Source organism: Microcaecilia unicolor, chromosome 4, assembly GCF_901765095.1.
Source record: "Microcaecilia unicolor chromosome 4, aMicUni1.1, whole genome shotgun sequence".
NCBI classification, from domain to species: domain Eukaryota; kingdom Metazoa; phylum Chordata; class Amphibia; order Gymnophiona; family Siphonopidae; genus Microcaecilia; species Microcaecilia unicolor.
Window position 1 is genome coordinate 162,842,059 of NC_044034.1, and position 17,803 is coordinate 162,859,861.

Here is a 17,803-nt window from a genome sequence, read left to right on the forward strand (position 1 = left end):
ATGTGCATCCTACGTCCAGCCAGTAGATGTCACCATTCAGCAATGGCTGAAGCTCCCTTCCTCCCCCAGTCACCCAGACAGTCAATGCTGGTGCCTGGATTAGGTCAACCAGGCAAACAGTAAGGTCAGTGGATGAGTCTTACAGCAAGAAATCACATGTAATAAGAGAAGATTCTCAAAATGTTATGGGTGGTTTCTTGTTGGAAGACTCATCCATTGACCTTACGGTTTGCCTGGTTCTATGGACTCCATAAAGTTCCTTTCATGCCTCCACTCTGGTGGTATCTCCTTTTTTCTCTGGATTGTCAGACATTGAATATCTGGGCCATTTTCTGCCCATGGTTATCATCAGCTCTTTAATCATTGCTGCCACTGGCTTAGCATAGGACTTGTTGCATGTATAATACTTGAAAAATAAATGTATTTGGATAGCAGAAATTTTGGCCCCGTCCTTGGAGTTCCCTGGCCTCTCTTGCTATACTGATAAATTCTGGCTGTACATCGAATAGTCCAACCAAATTTTGTGCATTAACCAAGCCCACCATTTTTTCCTTAAAAGCACTTACTCAGTCCACACCTAATGCTGACCACATAAGTGCTTTTGAATATCGACCAGAATGGGACGATCTCAGAGGTAGACATGCTAAGTAACTCAGGTGCCGCTGTTTTGCAGGCTTTGTCCTGAAGAGAGATATATTATGTGCAACACTGAGAGTACAGCTGACTCTTTGGAAGCTGGTTATATATATAAAATGTTCCCTACAACGGAAACTGTTGTCTGTTTGCCTGCATGATTGTATTCTGCAACTCATATAATTACAAGCCAAATATGACAGTCACTGGACACTATAAAATAACATTCAAAACTTCCCTAGACAAATATGTGGCAGCTGAACCCTGCCCTGACCTCACAATCTTTCCCCTGGGTTAGACTTTGCAATTCCCGCGCTCACTCCACCAATAGGTATTTACATTTTCCCAATCTTTGATTGCACCCTGTTCACCTAGACAATGAGCAGAGTTTAAATCATGGATGAATGCTATGTTTTGTCTCCCTGGTATGGTTCTCCTTTTGTTTTTAGTAAGAGTGTCAGCTTGTTTCTTTTTAGCATTTTTGCAATTAGCAATAGAAATCAAACAAAATAAAACATGGAAAGAAAATAAGATGATACCTTTTTTATTGGACATAACTTAATACATTTCTTGATTAGCTTTCGAAGGTTGCCCTTCTTCGTCAGATCGGAAATAAGCAAATGTGCTAGCTGACAGTGTTATAAGTGAAGAACATTCAAGCATTACTATGACAGTCTGACAGGGTGGGAGGATGGGGGTGGGTAAGGAGGTATGCATGGGGGAATCAAAGCATATCATTGATATTCTAACAGGATGGGTGTGGATAGGTGAGGGGTGGGGTGATCAACGGAGACATACAGCTTTATGGTTTATCAGGGCCGTGCCAAGGGTCTCTGGCGCCCCCCTGCAGACTACCAGTTGGCGCCGCCACCCCCCCCCCCCCGCACCTGCCTGGCTCCAAGGCAGCGATTCCCCTCTCTCCCTGAGCCCTACCCTCCCACCCATCCATGCCCATCTGTCCCCTGCCCCACCATTCATCCCGATCAAGCAATTCCCCTCTCTCCCTTCCATGAACCTGCCCTCCCATCTATGCTCCTCTCTCCCCTGCCCTCCCGCTCCCATGTAGGAACTGCCCGCCCTCTTCTCCCCCCCAAGATCCCTTTCCTTTTTTTTTTTCTTTTAAATTTACCTTCCTCTGGCAGCGCAGCGTCAGTGAAGGGGGCGGCGCTCCCAGTCCCGACGTCTCTAGCCTTCCATTGGTTTGCTCAGTGTTCCGCCTTCTAGAGACGTCGGGACTGGGAGCGCCGCCTCCTTCACTGATGCTGCGAGCCAGGCAGGTGCGGGGGGGGGGGCGGCGGCGCCAACTGGTAGTCTGCAGGGGGGCGCCAGAGACCCTTGGCACGGCCCTGATAAACCATAAAGCTGTATGTCTCTGTTGATCACCCCACCCCTCACCTATCCACACCCATCCTGTTAGAATATCAATGATATGCTTTGATGTCCCCATGCATACCTCCTACCCACCCCCATCCTCCCACCCTGTCAGACTGTCATAGTAATGCTTGAATGTTTTCACTTATATACACTGTCAGCTAGCACATTTGCTTATTTCTGATCTGACGAAGAAGGGCAACCTTCGAAAGCTAATCAAGAATGTATTAGTTATGTCCAATAAAAAAGGTATCATCTTATTTTCTTTTCCGTGTTTTATTTTGTTTGATTTCTATTGATAACCTTAAGAGTGGACTAACACGGCTACCACACTCCTCTACTTGCAATTAGCACAAACCTTCACATAGAACTCTGCCATGACCTCACGTAGAACCTTGCCTCACTCTCACATAGAACCCTGCCCTCACCTCAAAATAACCCTGCCCTGACCCCACATAGAACCCTACCCTGACCTCACAGAAAACCTGCTCTGACCTCACATAGAACCCTGCTCCCACCTCACATAAACCTGCCTTGACCTCACATAGAACTCTGCTCCCACCTCACATAGAACCCTACTCCCACCTCACACAGAACTCTGTCCTGACCTCATTTAGAACCCTGCTCCCATCTCACATAGAACCCTGCCCTGATCTCACAGAACCCAGCTCCCACCTCACATAGAACTCTGCCCTAACCTCACATAGAACTGTACCCAACCTCACATAGAACCCTGCTCCCAACTTACATAGAACTCTGCCCTGACTTCACAGAACCCTGCTCCAACCTCACATACTGTAGAACTCTGCCACAACCTCACATAGAACCCTGCTCTCATCTCACGTAGACCTCTGCCCCGCCCTCACACAGAACCCTGCCCTAACCTCACACAAAACCTGCCCTGATCTCACATAGAACCCTGCTCTCACCTCACATAGAACCCTGCCCTGACCTCACATAGAACCCTGTTCCCACCTCAAATAGAACCCTGTCCTGACCTCACAGAAAACCTCTCCTGACCTCACATAGAATCCTACTCCCACCTCACATAGAACCCTGCTCTCACCTCACTTAGAACCCTGCCCTGACCTCACATAGAACTCTGCTCCCATCTCACATAGAACCCTGCTCCCACCTCACACAGAACTCTGTCCTGACCTCACATAGAACCTTGCCTCACTCTTACATAGAACCCTGCCCTCATCTCAAATAGAACCCTACCCTGACCTCACAGAAAACCTGCCCTGACCTCACATAGAATCCTATTCCCACCTCACATAGAACCCTGCCATGACCTAACAGAACCCTGCTCCCACCTCACATAAACCTGCCCTGACCTCACATAGAACTCTGCTCCCACCTCACATAGAACCCTGCTCCCACCTCACATAGAACCTGCCCTGATGTCACATAGAACTCTGCTCCCTCCTCACATAGAACCCTACTCCAACCTCACACAGAACTCTGTCCTGACCTCACACAGTACTCTGTCCTGACCTCACATAGAACCCTGACCTGACATCATAGAACCCAGCTCCCACCTCACATAGAACTCTGCCCTACCCTCACATAGAACTCTACCCCAACCTCACATAGAACCCTGCTCCTACCTTACATAAAACTCTGCCCTGACTTCACAGAACCCTGCTCCAACCTCACATACTGTAGAACTCTGCCCCAACCTCACATAGAACCCTGCTCCCAACTCACGTAGAACTCTGCCCCGACCTCACATAGAACCCTGCCCTTACCTCACATAAAACCTGCCCTGATCTCACACAGAACTCTGCCCAAACCTCACATAGAACCCTGCCCTGACCTCACAGATCCATGCCCCCACCTCACATGGAACTCTACCCTAATCTTACATAGAACCCTGCCAGACCTAATGAGGGCTTCAGCATTTTCGATAGCAGGGCCTGTAATGTGGAATGCTTTACCTAGTCATCTGTGACTATGTTCTAATGTTTTGTTATTTAAGAAATTGTTAAAGTCTTAGCTCTTTGTTCAAGCATTTCTTACCGCTTCGTGGTGGCTTTTGTGTAACAATGGTAGAGGATTGTGCACCTGTGTCATTAAATAATGTATGCTTTTAATTCATTGTGTTCAGTTTAGATTTTTTATGTTTTATTGGAAACAGCTTAGGTTTAAATCGGGTTATATGTTTTAAAAATAAATAACTAAATACAGTGCAATTTGCTTAAGTGCAAGGGTCTGGGACCCAGTGGCATAGCCAGAAGTCAATTTTTGGGTGGGCCAACAGGTTGGATGGGTGGGCACTACAACTTTTTTGAAAGAGAAAAAACAGCAACTTGATGCACCCATGATCTGTCCCTACCATGCTCCCCATAACCTCAATGAGGATAGCAGCGCAGGCTTCAGTGGCTGCAGGCCAATTGAGAGCTAAGGGCAGTACAAAAGACTGCACGTCAGCCCCATTGAGCCATGGTCCTCCAACACACATATGGTATTGAAGCCAAACACATTCTGTATCCAGAGAACCTTCTGGCCCTCCACCAACAATGGATACAGAGCACAGCAAGGACATTTCCACATAAAACTCATCATACAAAGAAATTTTGGTTTCTAGTGTAATCTCAATAACAGACATATTATAAATTAAATTTTAAAAATCTATAAAACAAAAGTCACTCAGAACCCACAGCAAATCTACAATTCCAACACCAACGTCCAAAAACAAGGATCCTATCTATGAAAAGGAAGTGCCTTAAATATTATAGTGGGGCCCTAAAATACAAATACATTTATCAGGAAAGCTGAACAAGCCAACTTACTACAGAATGCTACATTGAAACTTCATGCTAACAGAATATCTCAGTCACACACAGAGAACACAAATGCCAAATACAGAATAAGTGACCACAAACTCTAGAAATAGAAATTAAACAGAAACCTCAAGAAACCAGACCTTGCATGTACTACAACACCAGAGAAACATGAAAGAAAGGCATTTCCTCCTGTGCAAAATATAAAGACAGCACATGCCAGGGATGGTGTTAGGGGTTCAACTAGGGCAATTGTGCCCGGTTCCCTGGCCAGAGAAAGCCCGCCTGCTGGAAGCTGAAGGCACAGCCTGGTAATGGACTTTGGGGTACTTTCCTAGATTTCTGTCCTGGACCCCAGCTATGTTTAAAATCAACTCTGGCAAGATGTACAGTGGTGGAAATAAGTATTTGATCCCTTGCTGATTTTGTAAGTTTGCCCACTGACAAAGACATGAGCAGCCCATAATTGAAGGGTAGGTTATTGGTAACAGTGAGAGATAGCACATCACAAATTAAATCCGTAAAATCACATTGTGGAAAGTATATCCCTTCTGTGTTCCTAGTCTCCCCCTTGTCTGGTATCTCTCCCCCCCTCTGTGTCCATATACCCCCCTCTCCAGTGTCCAGCATTGTATTCTATTCCATATCCCCCTTCCCCCCCCCCCGTCAGGCATTGCCCCTCTGTGCCCATATGCAATTGCCATCCCCATACAGTATCTCACATTTGTGTGCCTTTCCCCATGCTCCCACTTAATGCCCATCATCTCCCATCTGTATCTGTAACCCTCCCTATATCCCCGTTCTCCCTCCTCCACACCAATGTGTCCCTCTCCTCTCTGATCCCACCCCAACCAGCTTCTCTTCCTCTCTCTTTCCTTCCCCTTATGCATCGGGCTCTTTCTCCCACTGTGGGTTCAGCATTTGACTCCCTCTTCCTTTATCCCCTTGTACAGCATCTCTCTCCCTTCCCTCTAACCCCTCCCATAGGTCTAGCACCTTTCTCTCTTTGCTCCAGCCCTCCTTGCAGGTCCACATCTCTCTCCTTTCCCTTCAGCCATCCCCTGCATATCCTCTCTTCCAGCCCCCACTACATGTCCAGCACCTCTCTCTCTTTCATCCAGCCCCCTTACATATCCAGCACCTCTCACCTTCATTTCAACTCTCTGCATATCCAGCACATCTCCCCTTTCCCTCCAACCACCCCCACATATCCAGCTCCTCTCCCCTTCCCTCCAACCCCCCTGCAAATCCAGCACCTCTCCCCTTCCCTCCAATCTTCCCCCTGCAAGTCCAGTACCTTTCTCCCTTCCGTTCTCTCCAACCCCCTGCCCCTCACAAGTCTAGCACCTGTCCCTTTCCTTCAGCTCACTCCCCTTGCAGGGCCAGCGCCCCCCCCCCCCTCACGTCCAGCACACTTCCGTTCAGCCTTCTCCCCTTGCAGGGCCAGCACCCCATTGTCTTTCTCACCCCCCCCAACACACATCTAGAACCTCTCCCTTCCCTTCAGCCCCCTCCCCTTGCAGAGCCAACAGAGACCACTGTCTTCCTCACTCTCTTCCACCCCCCCGCCGCAGCGCTTGTATTCAATGCTATCGGCGCTGCCTCCTCCTGCACCTCACAGTCTCCCACCCCCGTGACAGCGCTTGCAATTTGCTACCGGTGCTGCTTGATCAACTCACAGACGAGGCGCCGATGACCTGCTCTGGGACCTTCCCTCTGCCGCGTGTGTTCCGCCCTGCGTAAACAGGAACTTGAATCAGCACGGCAGAGGGAAGGCCCTGGAGCAGGACGTCGCACCGCGTCTGTCAGCTGTCAGGCAGCGCCGAGCAAATTACAAGCGCTGCCGCAGGGGTGGGAGGTGGAGACTGTGAACTACAGGAGGATAGCATTAAATGCAGGTGTTACAGCATGGGTGGGAGAGGATGAGCCGGCGAGGAGACACGCTGAGCCAGCGAGGGACTCTGGATGAGCCTGAGACAAAACTGGGCTGGCCTGGGCCCATCCAGGCCCACCCATAGCTACGCCCCTGCTGGGACCAAAGAAATACATGCAGTTAACTGGAGCATGCACTTAACCGTTGTGACCCAAAGAAGCTTGACATCTGATAAACATATGCACAGTACTGTTTATTATATGTACAGTATCAGTGGCGTAGCCAGACAGCCAGTTTTGGGTGGGCCTGAGCCCAAAGTGGGTGGGCACAAAATTTTCTCTGCTCCGCCCTCCCTCCACCACTATACCCACCATTTCTCCCTCCTCTCCACCCCTATGCCTACCATTTCTCCCCCCTCCTCACCTATCCCCTCTGTATGCAGCATGTGTCCCTCCCCTCCACCTCATACACATCCAAGACTTCTCCCTTCCTCACCCCTCCACCCCTTTGCTGCATCTCTCCCTTTTTCCCCGTGCATCTCCCTCACCCACCAACCAAGCCTCATCTTTCCATCTTCCCTCCCCCCTGTGCAGCATCTTTCTTTCCATCTTCCCTTCCCCCTGTGCAGCTGCTGTGTCCCCCGTCTTCCCTCCCCCATGGGACATCTTTCCCCCATCATCCCTCCCCCCCGTGCAGCTGCAGCATCTCACCCTCCTTGCAGGCCCGCCCAGCAGCAGTGTTCCTGACGGCGATTCTACTCGCAGGCTCCGCTCGCAGTGGCAGCGATTCCCACACGCTGCCTGCCGGCTGCCGCTCAACAATCTCCTTGCGCTACTAAGCGCTAACCCGGAAGTCTCTCCTGCAAGGAGATTGAGCGGCAGCCGGCACTGGCAGGCAGCGTGTGGGAATCGCTGCCACTGCGAGCGGAGCCTGCGAGTAAAATCGCCATCAGGAACTTCCGCCCGTGGCTATGCCCCTGTACAGTATACAGTCTCCGTTAACTGACGTTCTACAGTCTCCGTTAACTGACGTTAGGCTTACTTGAAGTAATCAGTCATAGTCCTCTGTACACTCTTGTGTCTGTGAGTTCCATAGACTATGTCTGCCAGACGGTAAAAACTGTCATAGCACTGACATCCAGTTGCCTCCAGATAGGCCCGCACGGTGCTGAGAGCTGTTGCCTGCATGTAGGTGCATTATAAACCCCCCAGGGGTGCTCATGTGGGCTGAGGCCCTCTAGTGGCTCTCGTCCAGACTTCCACGCTCTGTGCCCAGTTCTTAACACTCTGTTTCTGAACAGCTTGTAAAGAAATGTGCTCTTCTTGCCCTCCACCTGGCCTCACTGGCCCAGGCTCCTGAGCAAGACTCCAGTGAGTCTTCCTGTCTGCAACTTGCAAGCACCAACCTCTATCCTCGGCTCCTTCTCACTCAGGGTGACTGCTCGGCCATGCCTTCCTCTTACTGGAAATTCTTTCCAGTTATGTCCACGGTGCCCCGGTCACTCCTCTGGTGCACGGACAATGACCCACTGCACTTTCCCTGGGACTATAACTCGGATTCTCCAGCCTTCACCAATATGCAAATTAGGCAGTCATCAAATGCAAATTCAATTTATTAGTACTTGGCTTAGTTCTGTGGGAACAATTCTTTACAAGTATTACTCCTTTGCAAATACACTCACTGAGCCCATTCCCTTGGGTAGACCTGGGTCTCAGTTTAAACAGCCTCCTCCCCTAGACAGGACTTTCTTCATTCACCACAACTATACCGTCCTGTCCTCCACCCCACGGCTGTTAGTCCATTTCAAATACTTCATAAGTCCATCACTAACCTAGCCTGGTAAGTACCTTCACTTTCCCCCTGCTGTCCTCAGGCTTCAGTCTTTCCGGGTCCCTCCATCTCCTCTTCCAGGCAATCTCCTCCAGCAGGCTTCAGGCTCTCTAGGTTCCCATCTCTTCCTCTGCTCCTCGGTAGGTACTGTTTAAATAGGGTTGCTAATAGGCCACCCCACCCTTCCTGGGCCCCTCCTCCTAGTTCTGGAAGAGTCCACTGGCGTTAAACCTGGATATTCAATGCCAAGCCATTTCTGACGACCAGCATTGAATATCCAGGGATTTTTAACTGCTAAAAAGTTAACTGGTTAAGCACACTAACCAGTTAACTTTTTAGCGGTTAAAGATATGCCTGCTAGTTATGCGGTCTATTTTAACTGCCGAACATAGCCAGTTAAGTGCTGAATATATTCGGTTAGGCGACGATATGCTATTTAGCCGGACAGTGGCCACATCTAGCCAGTTAAATAGGTTTGAATATAAGGAGAGGGGGTGTTAGTGTTTTGTTGCACCTTTGAAGACATTTTGAAGCCCTTTTATTGAAGTGCATTACCATGTGCATTTAACGCACTGTAGCACAAGTTATTATCTTGTACAAGTGCAAAACTAAAGCAGCTACAAGTAGGAGGCATTCCCAGGATCTCAGTTGCAGATGCCACATTAAGATGTCCATTACTGCACACGACTGTAGTTGTAATTAGCACGGAGGCCCTATCAGGGGCATTTTCGAAAGAGAAGGGCACACATCTTCCGACACAAATTGGGAGATGGGCGTCCTTCTCTCAAGGTCGCCCAGATCGGCATAATCAAAAGCCGATTTTGGGCATCCTCAACTGCTTTCCATCGCGGGGACGACCAAAGTTCCCAGGAGCGTGTTGGCAGTGTACCAAAGGCAGGACAGGGGCGTGCTTAACAGATGGGCGTCCTCGGCCGATAATGGAAAAAAGAAGGGTGTCCCTGACGAGCATTTGGCCGACTCTACTTGGTCCCTTTATTTTCACGGCCAAGCCTCAAAAAGGTGCCTGTACTGACCAGATGACCATCGGAGGGAATAGGGGATGATCTCCCCTTACTCCTCCAGTGGTCACCAACCCCTCCCACTCAAAAAAAATTAAAAAAACATTTTTTGCCAGCCTCAAATGTCATACCCAGCTCCCTGACAGCAGTATGCAGGTCTCTGGAGCAGTTTTTAGTGGGTGCAGTGCACTTTAGGCAGGCGGACCCAGGCCCATCCCCCCCCCCCTATCTGATACACTTGTGGTGGTAAATGTGAGCCCTCCAAAAATCACCCGAAACCCACTGTACCCACATGTAGGTGCCCCCCTTTACTCATAAGGGCTATGGTAGTGTTGTACAGTTGTTGGGAGTGTGGTTTGGGGTCTCAGCACACAAGGGAAGGGAGCTATGGACTTGGGAGCAATTTAGGAAGTTCCCTGCAGTACCCCCTAGGGTACCCGGTTGGTGTCCTGACATGTCAGGGGGACCAGTGCAGTACAAATGCTGGCTCATCCCATGACCAAATGCCTTGGATTTGGTCATTTTTGAGATGGGCGTCCTCGGTTTCCATTATCGGCAAAAACCGAGGGCGCCCATCTCTAAGGTTGACCATCTCTAAGGTCAACCTAAATGTTGAGATTTGGGCATCCCCAATCGTATTATTGAAATGAAAGATGGACGCCCATCTTGTTTCGATAATACGGGCCTTAGAGATGGTCGCCCTTAGAGATGGTCATGCTCGTTTGATTATGCCCCTCTTTGTGCTTATTTTAAACCACTCTGACTTGCCTGACAAAAATAGGTTGATATAGCACATATTTTAATGTCATGTTTATGAGTGAGCAGTATGTGCAGCAAGTTAACCATATTGTGCTGGAAACACCCGCTCTCTGCCCATGCCCCACCTAGTTACACCCCCAAACAGAAAATGCCACAGCTGTTGAATTCAGTACAGGACAGGTGAAAAGCAAAATTTACTTTTTTTGAATATTTGCAAGGAGATTTCACAAAATTCACCAATTTATTTCCTGTGGACTTGTAAGCAGAAAATTTCCACATGAAAAGTTGGAAAAGTGCTGATATAAGACAATAGACAAGACACATCACAAATATCTGGCAGTTCCAGCATATATGACATGAAACACCTCCTGGCAAGTGGCTGTTTCCAGATGGCTTTGTTTTGTACGTATCATGACAGAAATGAAGCAAATTCTTAGGCTTTATTATAGAATTCTTCATAATATTTGCAGTATGCCATGGAAAGTTTCCTTCTGGAGCTGGTATGGTGTCAAAAATAAATGGACTAGAAGTCAAGGTGGATTTGGAAGTTGTTTTTTGGCCATGAGGGTGGTGTTTCCTTGGAGCTTGGTCTGAAACATCCTTTGATGGTCTTGTTTCTTGACATGTTTTTCAGCTGACTAGAGATTTCTTCACGAAGGAAGTAAAGGTGCACTATAAAGGTAACAACAACACCGAGGTCTTTTCTTCCACATGGAACTCAGTCATGATCACGGTGAGTCACAGATGATAGTCTTCTGATTGGGTGCTTGGGTTCTGTCAATGACTATTGCGCTCCTTTGATTGGGTAGTGTGTTCTTCTTGAGTGGCTGTTGTGCTCCTCTGATTGGGTAATGTGTTCCTGTGAATGGCAGTTGTGATTCTCTGATTGGTTGAGTTCCTTTGGATGGATATTGTGATCCTCTGATTAGGTGCTGTGTGGTGCAGGGTTAAGGGAAGAAAATAATATCACAGAAAGGGGACGAGAGAAAGGCTGTGGTGCATGATCTCAGTGAACACTGCAGTTATGGAATGTAGTCATCCCTGGAGTAGATAACCTGGTAGCATATGTCTGTTCAATTGTGTTGAGGGATTTCAGCATACATAAATAAGCAGTATGGATGGCCTCTGGTTACAATAATGGGGGAAAGAAACATTGTGTCAACTGGTGGAGTTTTCCATATAGTCATTTTGCACTAAATTCCAGTGTGCAGGCATAGGAGCCAACTTTTCAAAATGATTAGGGGTGCTAAGCCCAATGGAAATAACCCCTTTCTGAACAAGTACAAGGAATTTTCTCAATATTGGGGGTGCTCAAACACCCACAGCACCCACAAAGTCGGCTCCTATGTGTGCAGGGGTGCTAATAAAATCATGCATTTAGCAAGAGAAGTAAGCATGCAAAACAGCTGAGGTGAGTGCACACATGGTGTCTGCTGAATGCTAGCTTGTTTTGGCAGTGGCATTGTGTTAACATTTTATTGGGCCCTAGGCACCTTATGTGCATAATTTATAAACTTACATTTAGTTTAGTTTACTTTATTATGGGCCAATGATCAGAAACAAACACGGACGCTAGAGGCTATTAGCGCCATACCAGTGCCCGCATTTACTCCCGCCCCATGATCAGAGCCCGCAAACACGTGAAACAATGCGTTCGTGGGCTGTAACTACAAGTAGCATGCTAAACAGGGCATTAACTATTCCTCCCCAATGCTCATCGGGCAGCACACCAAACATTGGCGCTGCTCCCACGGCAAACGCTATGATAGCTCGGAGCTGGCGTTAGGGTTTGTGGAGCATTGAGTAGGAATGGGAAGCCCTGTCCAGCATGTATTTGCATGCTTACAGGCAGTGGCATTCCGAGGGGCTCTGACACCCGGGGCGGATCGCCGATGCGCCCCGCCCCCCCGGGTGCAGGGCCCCCCCCCGGCGAAGGGACCCCCCCCCCCCGGGTGCACACCGCTGGGGGGGGTGCCGCGCGCCGGTTAGCTTCGTTGGTTTCCATGCTCCCTCTGCCCCGGAACAGGTTACTTCCTGTTCCGGGGCAGAGGGAGCATGGAAACCAACGACGCTGACCGGCGTGCAGCACCCCCCCCCCAGCGGCGTGCACCCGGGGCGGACCGCCCCCCCCCCTTGGTACACCACTGCTTACTGGCCCCCAACCCCCCTGCACAGAAGGGGATGGAGGTCCACTAGACCTCAAGCTCCCCAACCTCATCCTGCAGACAAGTTTCCCTGGTGGCCTAGTGGCTTTCTCCCTCCCCTACCCCCCAAACCTCCCCCTGACACAGGGGCACAAGGTGGCTGGAGGTCTAGTGGACTTCTAACCCCCTGACACCAAAAGAACTGTCCCTGGTGACCCAGGACTCCTTCCTTCTTCCAGCACCACCTCCAAAATGATGGCACCCTGCCCTGCCCAGTGCATCCTGGGATGTGCTGGGTAGGGCTTCCCTATCATATAAGGAACCACCGGACCTCCAACATTTTCTTCTGTTGGGAGGGTTGGGTCGGGTCAGGTCAGGTCAGGGTTCTGGGGGGGGGGGGGGCACTACCAGGATGGAGGACTGGAGGTCAAACGGATCTCCAGCTCTCTAACCCTCTTTTGGGAGGGGGGTTGGGGGGTCTGGCGGTCCCAGCCCCTTTCATTGGTAATGTTTGGCAGGTCCAAGGTTTTCTCTTTTTTTTGACAGCCCGGACCTGTGAAACAACTTCAGCGGGAGGATTGTTTCTGGGCGCATGCCCAGGCACAGTCCTTCCACAGAAGTACCCCAGTGCTCAGAGCTAATAGCGCACCTAAATTTGCATACTATTAACTCTGATCATCGGAGCTTTATTTCCCTGCTGGGGCTTTATTTCCCTGTGGGGCTTTATTTTCCAGTGCTAATTTTACAGCGCTGTTTGGAACAGCACAGGGAAATTGATCATCAGGGCATTAGTGATTTAACCTACCGCCCTTCATATAATCAGAGTGGTTAACAATAAAATCAAACATAGTAAAAATTGAAAAGAACTCTAAAGTAAAATAAGAGACGAGAAGAGAGATAAAGCTCGAAAAGCCTGCTGAGCCAACAACATCAGGGAGGTGACAAAAAGGCTTTGGTTAAAAGATGGGTTTTTAAAGCTGTTTTAAACTGAGAATAGGACTGCTCCATTCAGAGAGGAAAAGGTAAGAAATTCCACAGAGAAGGGCTTAAAGCAAAAAAGGCAGAGCAAGAAGTGGATTGAAGCCTAGTATGAGCAAAAGCAGGAAGAGAAAGCGGCAGCGGAACGGAGAGTACCTGTGGGCTTTAAGGAATGATTAATGATGAAAGATAGGCAGGGGCAATAGAAAAGAGGGCCTTGCGGGTTAACATTAGAATCTTGTACAGTATTCGGTAAGGAATAGGTAGCTAGTGGTACTGTTTAAACAAAGAAGTGGTGTGATCAAAACTTCAGACACAGGAAAGAATACGTATAGCAGTATTTTGAACAGTTTGCAAATTTTTGATAAGTATAGATGGTTAGCCGGCATAAACAATATTGCAATAATTCAGCTTAGAAATAACAAGAGCATGAATTAAGATAGCAAATGCATCGCTGTCAAGGAACAGGCGAAGACAATGAATCGATCTCAAAGAACAAAAACAAGAACACACCACAGCAGAAACAGGGGCGAAGCCAGATGGCCAATTTTGGGTGGGTCTGAGCCCAAGGTGGGTGGGCATGAAATTTATTCCTCCCCTGGCTCCCCTCCGGTTTGCTTCTCTCTCCACCCCTTCCTGCCCACAAACCCCAAATATTAAATACTTGAGCTGGCAGGAAGCCCCAGAACTCTTCCAAACAGCATCCGGCAGCACTTGCCTCAAAATGATGCTGTTGCCAGCAGGCTGTGCATGCTCAGTGCTTTTGCATGTGCGAAAACTGAGCATGTGCAGAAGGCATAGCCGCCGAGAAGGGGGGGGGGGGGGGCAGGGGGCACAAAATTCCCCGGGCCCAGGCCTCCAAGGGGGGCCCGGTGCCGCAGCTCCACCCGCCCTCCGTCGTCGACCGTCTGCCACCGGGCCCCCTACATTGAAATCACAGCACCTCTCACCTCCATGTGAAAGCACTGCAGGCAGCAGGGCAGCAGATCACCTCCCTTCGGGCCTCCTTCCCTCCCTGTGTCCCGCCTTCGTCTGACGTAACTTCCACGAGGGCGGGACACAAGGAGGGAAGGAGGGTGAAAGGGAGGCGATCTGCTGCCTGCAGCGCTTTCACACGGAGGTGAGAGGCGCTTTGATTTCAATGCAGGGGGCCCGGTCTGGTGATGGACGGAGGGGGGTGGGGCCCTGGTGGCGGCCTTGCCCCGGGCCCGGCCCAGTCTCTTGGCGGCCCTGGCAGAAGGGCCGGTCTCAATGTCAGCTCAAGGCAAGTGCTGCTGGCTGACATTTGGAAGAGTGCTGGCTGCCCAAGGAGAGAAAATCTTCAGCTGGCAAGGCTTGGGGATCCCCATCTGCCACAGCAAGAGTGTCACAATTTTAGGTGGGCCTGAGTCCAAAGTGGGTGGGCCCTGGCCCACCCAAGCTCATCTGTGGCTAAGCCACTGAGCAGAAATCTGAGGAACAAAGGATAGATGAGTGTCAATTATAATGCCCAAATAGTTTAAAGAATCAATCAGCTTTATAGGAGAGCCATTGTGGTGATGCCATCAGTCTGATGCTACACTGGCACATGGATTTTGACAATGCTATAATGTGATGTCATCAATTATGTGGGTTTTTTTTTTCCTGTCCTGCATGAGGTAGCCTTGCTGGATGCTCGGAAGAGGACTTGCTGGGCCAGAGTACCCTGGAAAGCAGCAATAACCAGGTGCTGTTGCCCATCCTCAGGAGGAAGGGATGAAAACTCCCCCTCCCCCCCCCCCTATTTGCATTCTCCCTAGGGGTCAGAGTGGCAGCCACTGCTCATTGGCCACTTGACTAAAGGAAAGGTTATGGGGTGGAATCATGCTGGCCAGGAAGTGAGCTGCAGGTGTGAATTAAAAGCTAAATGGCTCAGCCTCTTATACAATCCAGCTCCTGCCTGCCCCCTTTTGGGCAGGGCTATGAGAAATAAGTGTGGAGGGATTGGGTGGTTGGTGCTCATGGAGGTGGGTCCCTGAGCTGGTATGACCCATCTTAGGAGGTAGTATGGTGAAAGGGATACAGTACCACCCAGGTCTGGAGGTCCATCCTGCTCAAGGGAGGCACCAGAAGAAGGGGTGTGGGCTGGCTGTGGATGGCTGTACCAATCATAGCCTTGCTCTGGCTGGCTGTGGATGGCGGGCAAGGGTCAAGGGCAAGAACACTCACTGGCTCAAGACAGCTATACTGAATGTTCATCTAATAAAGCTGTAAATTAATCCTTCAATAGGGGGTACTTCTATTTAAACTGGAGTTTGAAAATATCACTACTGTAAAAATGTTCTCCAGATTATCATGTTCATTAAATTAAAGAAACTGTATTTACCAAAAGCACATTTAAAGTGTAAACCTTAAAAGTTGTCACTCAAACCACACATCTGCCACACATCCGACTTTGGACCAGATCTAGTGAGGGCGAGATTTGAAAATGATCCCTCTGAATGTTATTTTGTTCCTTCTGATGAAGACGTTGAAATATGGTTCCGTATTGGGGAACAGACAATGGAATGTTTAAGCTTGTTCATTCAGTTGATGGAATTTTGATATCCAGAGGTTGATTAATTATGAGAGACGAGACCTGTGAATCTGCTGTTTCTATTGTCTAGTAATAAGGCAGCTATCAAGATCAATCGGATCACAAGGACGTTGGGTGAAATATCCTTGAATAGCGTTAAATTATTTGGATTTGGAAGGTCATCATGAACTATATAAACTATGAACTGTATAAATACTTGTTCATGAATAAGGAAGAATATTTTCACCTGAGGATTTGTAATTGATCAGTTTAAGGGATTATATATCTGTGTATTATATCATATCACGTAGGGGTTATGTATAATCCTACGAAACTCAGTGCAAGATTTGGTGGATGAATAGTATGAGTAGTTGAAGTGATTCATAGACGTGTGGCAGATGTGTGGTTTGAGTGACTACTTTTAGGGGTGACATGATATAGACGTTCAAATATTTGAAAGGTATTAATCCGCAAACAAACCTTTTCCGGAGACAGGAAGGTGGTAGGACATGAATTGAGGTTGAAGGGGGCAGTCTCAGGAGTAATGTCAGGAAGTATTTTTTCACGGAGAGGGTGGTGGATACATGGAATGCCCTCCTGCTGGAGATGGTGGAGGTGAAAACAGTAATGGAATTCAAACACGTTTGGGATAAACACAAATGAATCCTGTTTAGAAGGAATGGATCCACGGAATCTTAGCGGAGATTGGGTGGCAACACCGTAATTGGGAAGCAAAACCGGTGCTGGGCAGACTTCTACGGTCTACGCCCTGATTGTGACTGAACAGATATGGATGGGCTTCAGTGTAAATTTTAAGAGGCTTCGACATTAGCTTCAGAGTACAAAAGGAGTGCTGGGCAGACTTCTACAGTCTGTGCCCTGACAATGGCAAGGACAAATCAAACTCAGGTATACATATAAAGTATCACATACCATGTATAATGAGTTTATCTTGTTGGGCAGACTGGATGGACTGTACAGGTCTTTATCTGCCGTCATTTACTATGTATGTTACTATGTTTTAAGGTTTACACTTTAAATGTGCTTTTGGTAAATAAAGTTTCTTTAATTTAATGAACATGATACTCTGGAGAAAAGTTTTAAAGTAGTGACATCTAATAGATCTGCCAGAAGGGTTTGCGTGTGTTTATTGTGGTGATAGGGGGAAGAAGAAGGAGCAATTGGTTTCCCAGGTTATGGAAGCAGGAGAAATTAAGTGCCACAATAGCTCTCTCCATCTTTACATCTCTGGGTTGCAGTCAGTTTCCAGGAGGTTTGGACGGCTTCCTAAAGGAAAAGTCCATAGACCGTTATTCAATGGACTTGGGGAGAATCCACTATTTCTGGGATAAGCAGTATAAAACGTTTTGTACTTTTTGGGGGTCTTCCCAGGTATTTGTGACCTGGATTGGCCACTGTTGGAAACAGGATGCTGGGCTTGATGAACCTTTGGTCTTTCCCAGTATGGCAATACTTATGTACTTACATGTACTTATGAGGTACCTGACTCGGATAAGTACAGGTTTCAGACCTGCCTGTGGCTTATTTTGGGAAATAGCAGTAACATCAGGGCTAGATAGGCACATCACATAGAGCTGTTTAAACCTTTTGGGCATTAAGCACACACCTAGCATATCTATGTTTTAAATCTGGCCCTGGTTAGGAATTTTATCATGGGGGATGGAAGAGAGTTTCTTAAACTTTTCTGAGCAACAGTGATCCTGTCAGAGGTAACAATGTACAATGAGCACCCAGGTGTCCATTTGGAACAAATTATAGCACTTGCAGTACATAGAAAGCCTTAGAACCAAACAGTTATGGGAAAAAAAACCATGGATCCTGCTGATGTATGCTTTTTTGGAAAAAGTGTGAAGCAC

At 48.4% G+C, this 17,803-nt stretch overlaps 1 protein-coding gene across 2 annotated transcripts in view; it reads left to right on the forward strand.

Annotated features, from left to right (window-relative positions):
- The window catches only part of TSPAN18 (tetraspanin 18), a 243,113-nt gene that overhangs the window by 204,551 nt on the left and 20,759 nt on the right, over positions 1-17,803 (forward strand). For both annotated transcript variants that reach the window (XM_030199480.1, XM_030199479.1), the window contains exon 7: positions 10,906-11,004. In XM_030199480.1, the coding sequence (XP_030055340.1) occupies positions 10,906-11,004 (99 nt within the window). The remainder of the gene's footprint in view (positions 1-10,905; positions 11,005-17,803) is intronic.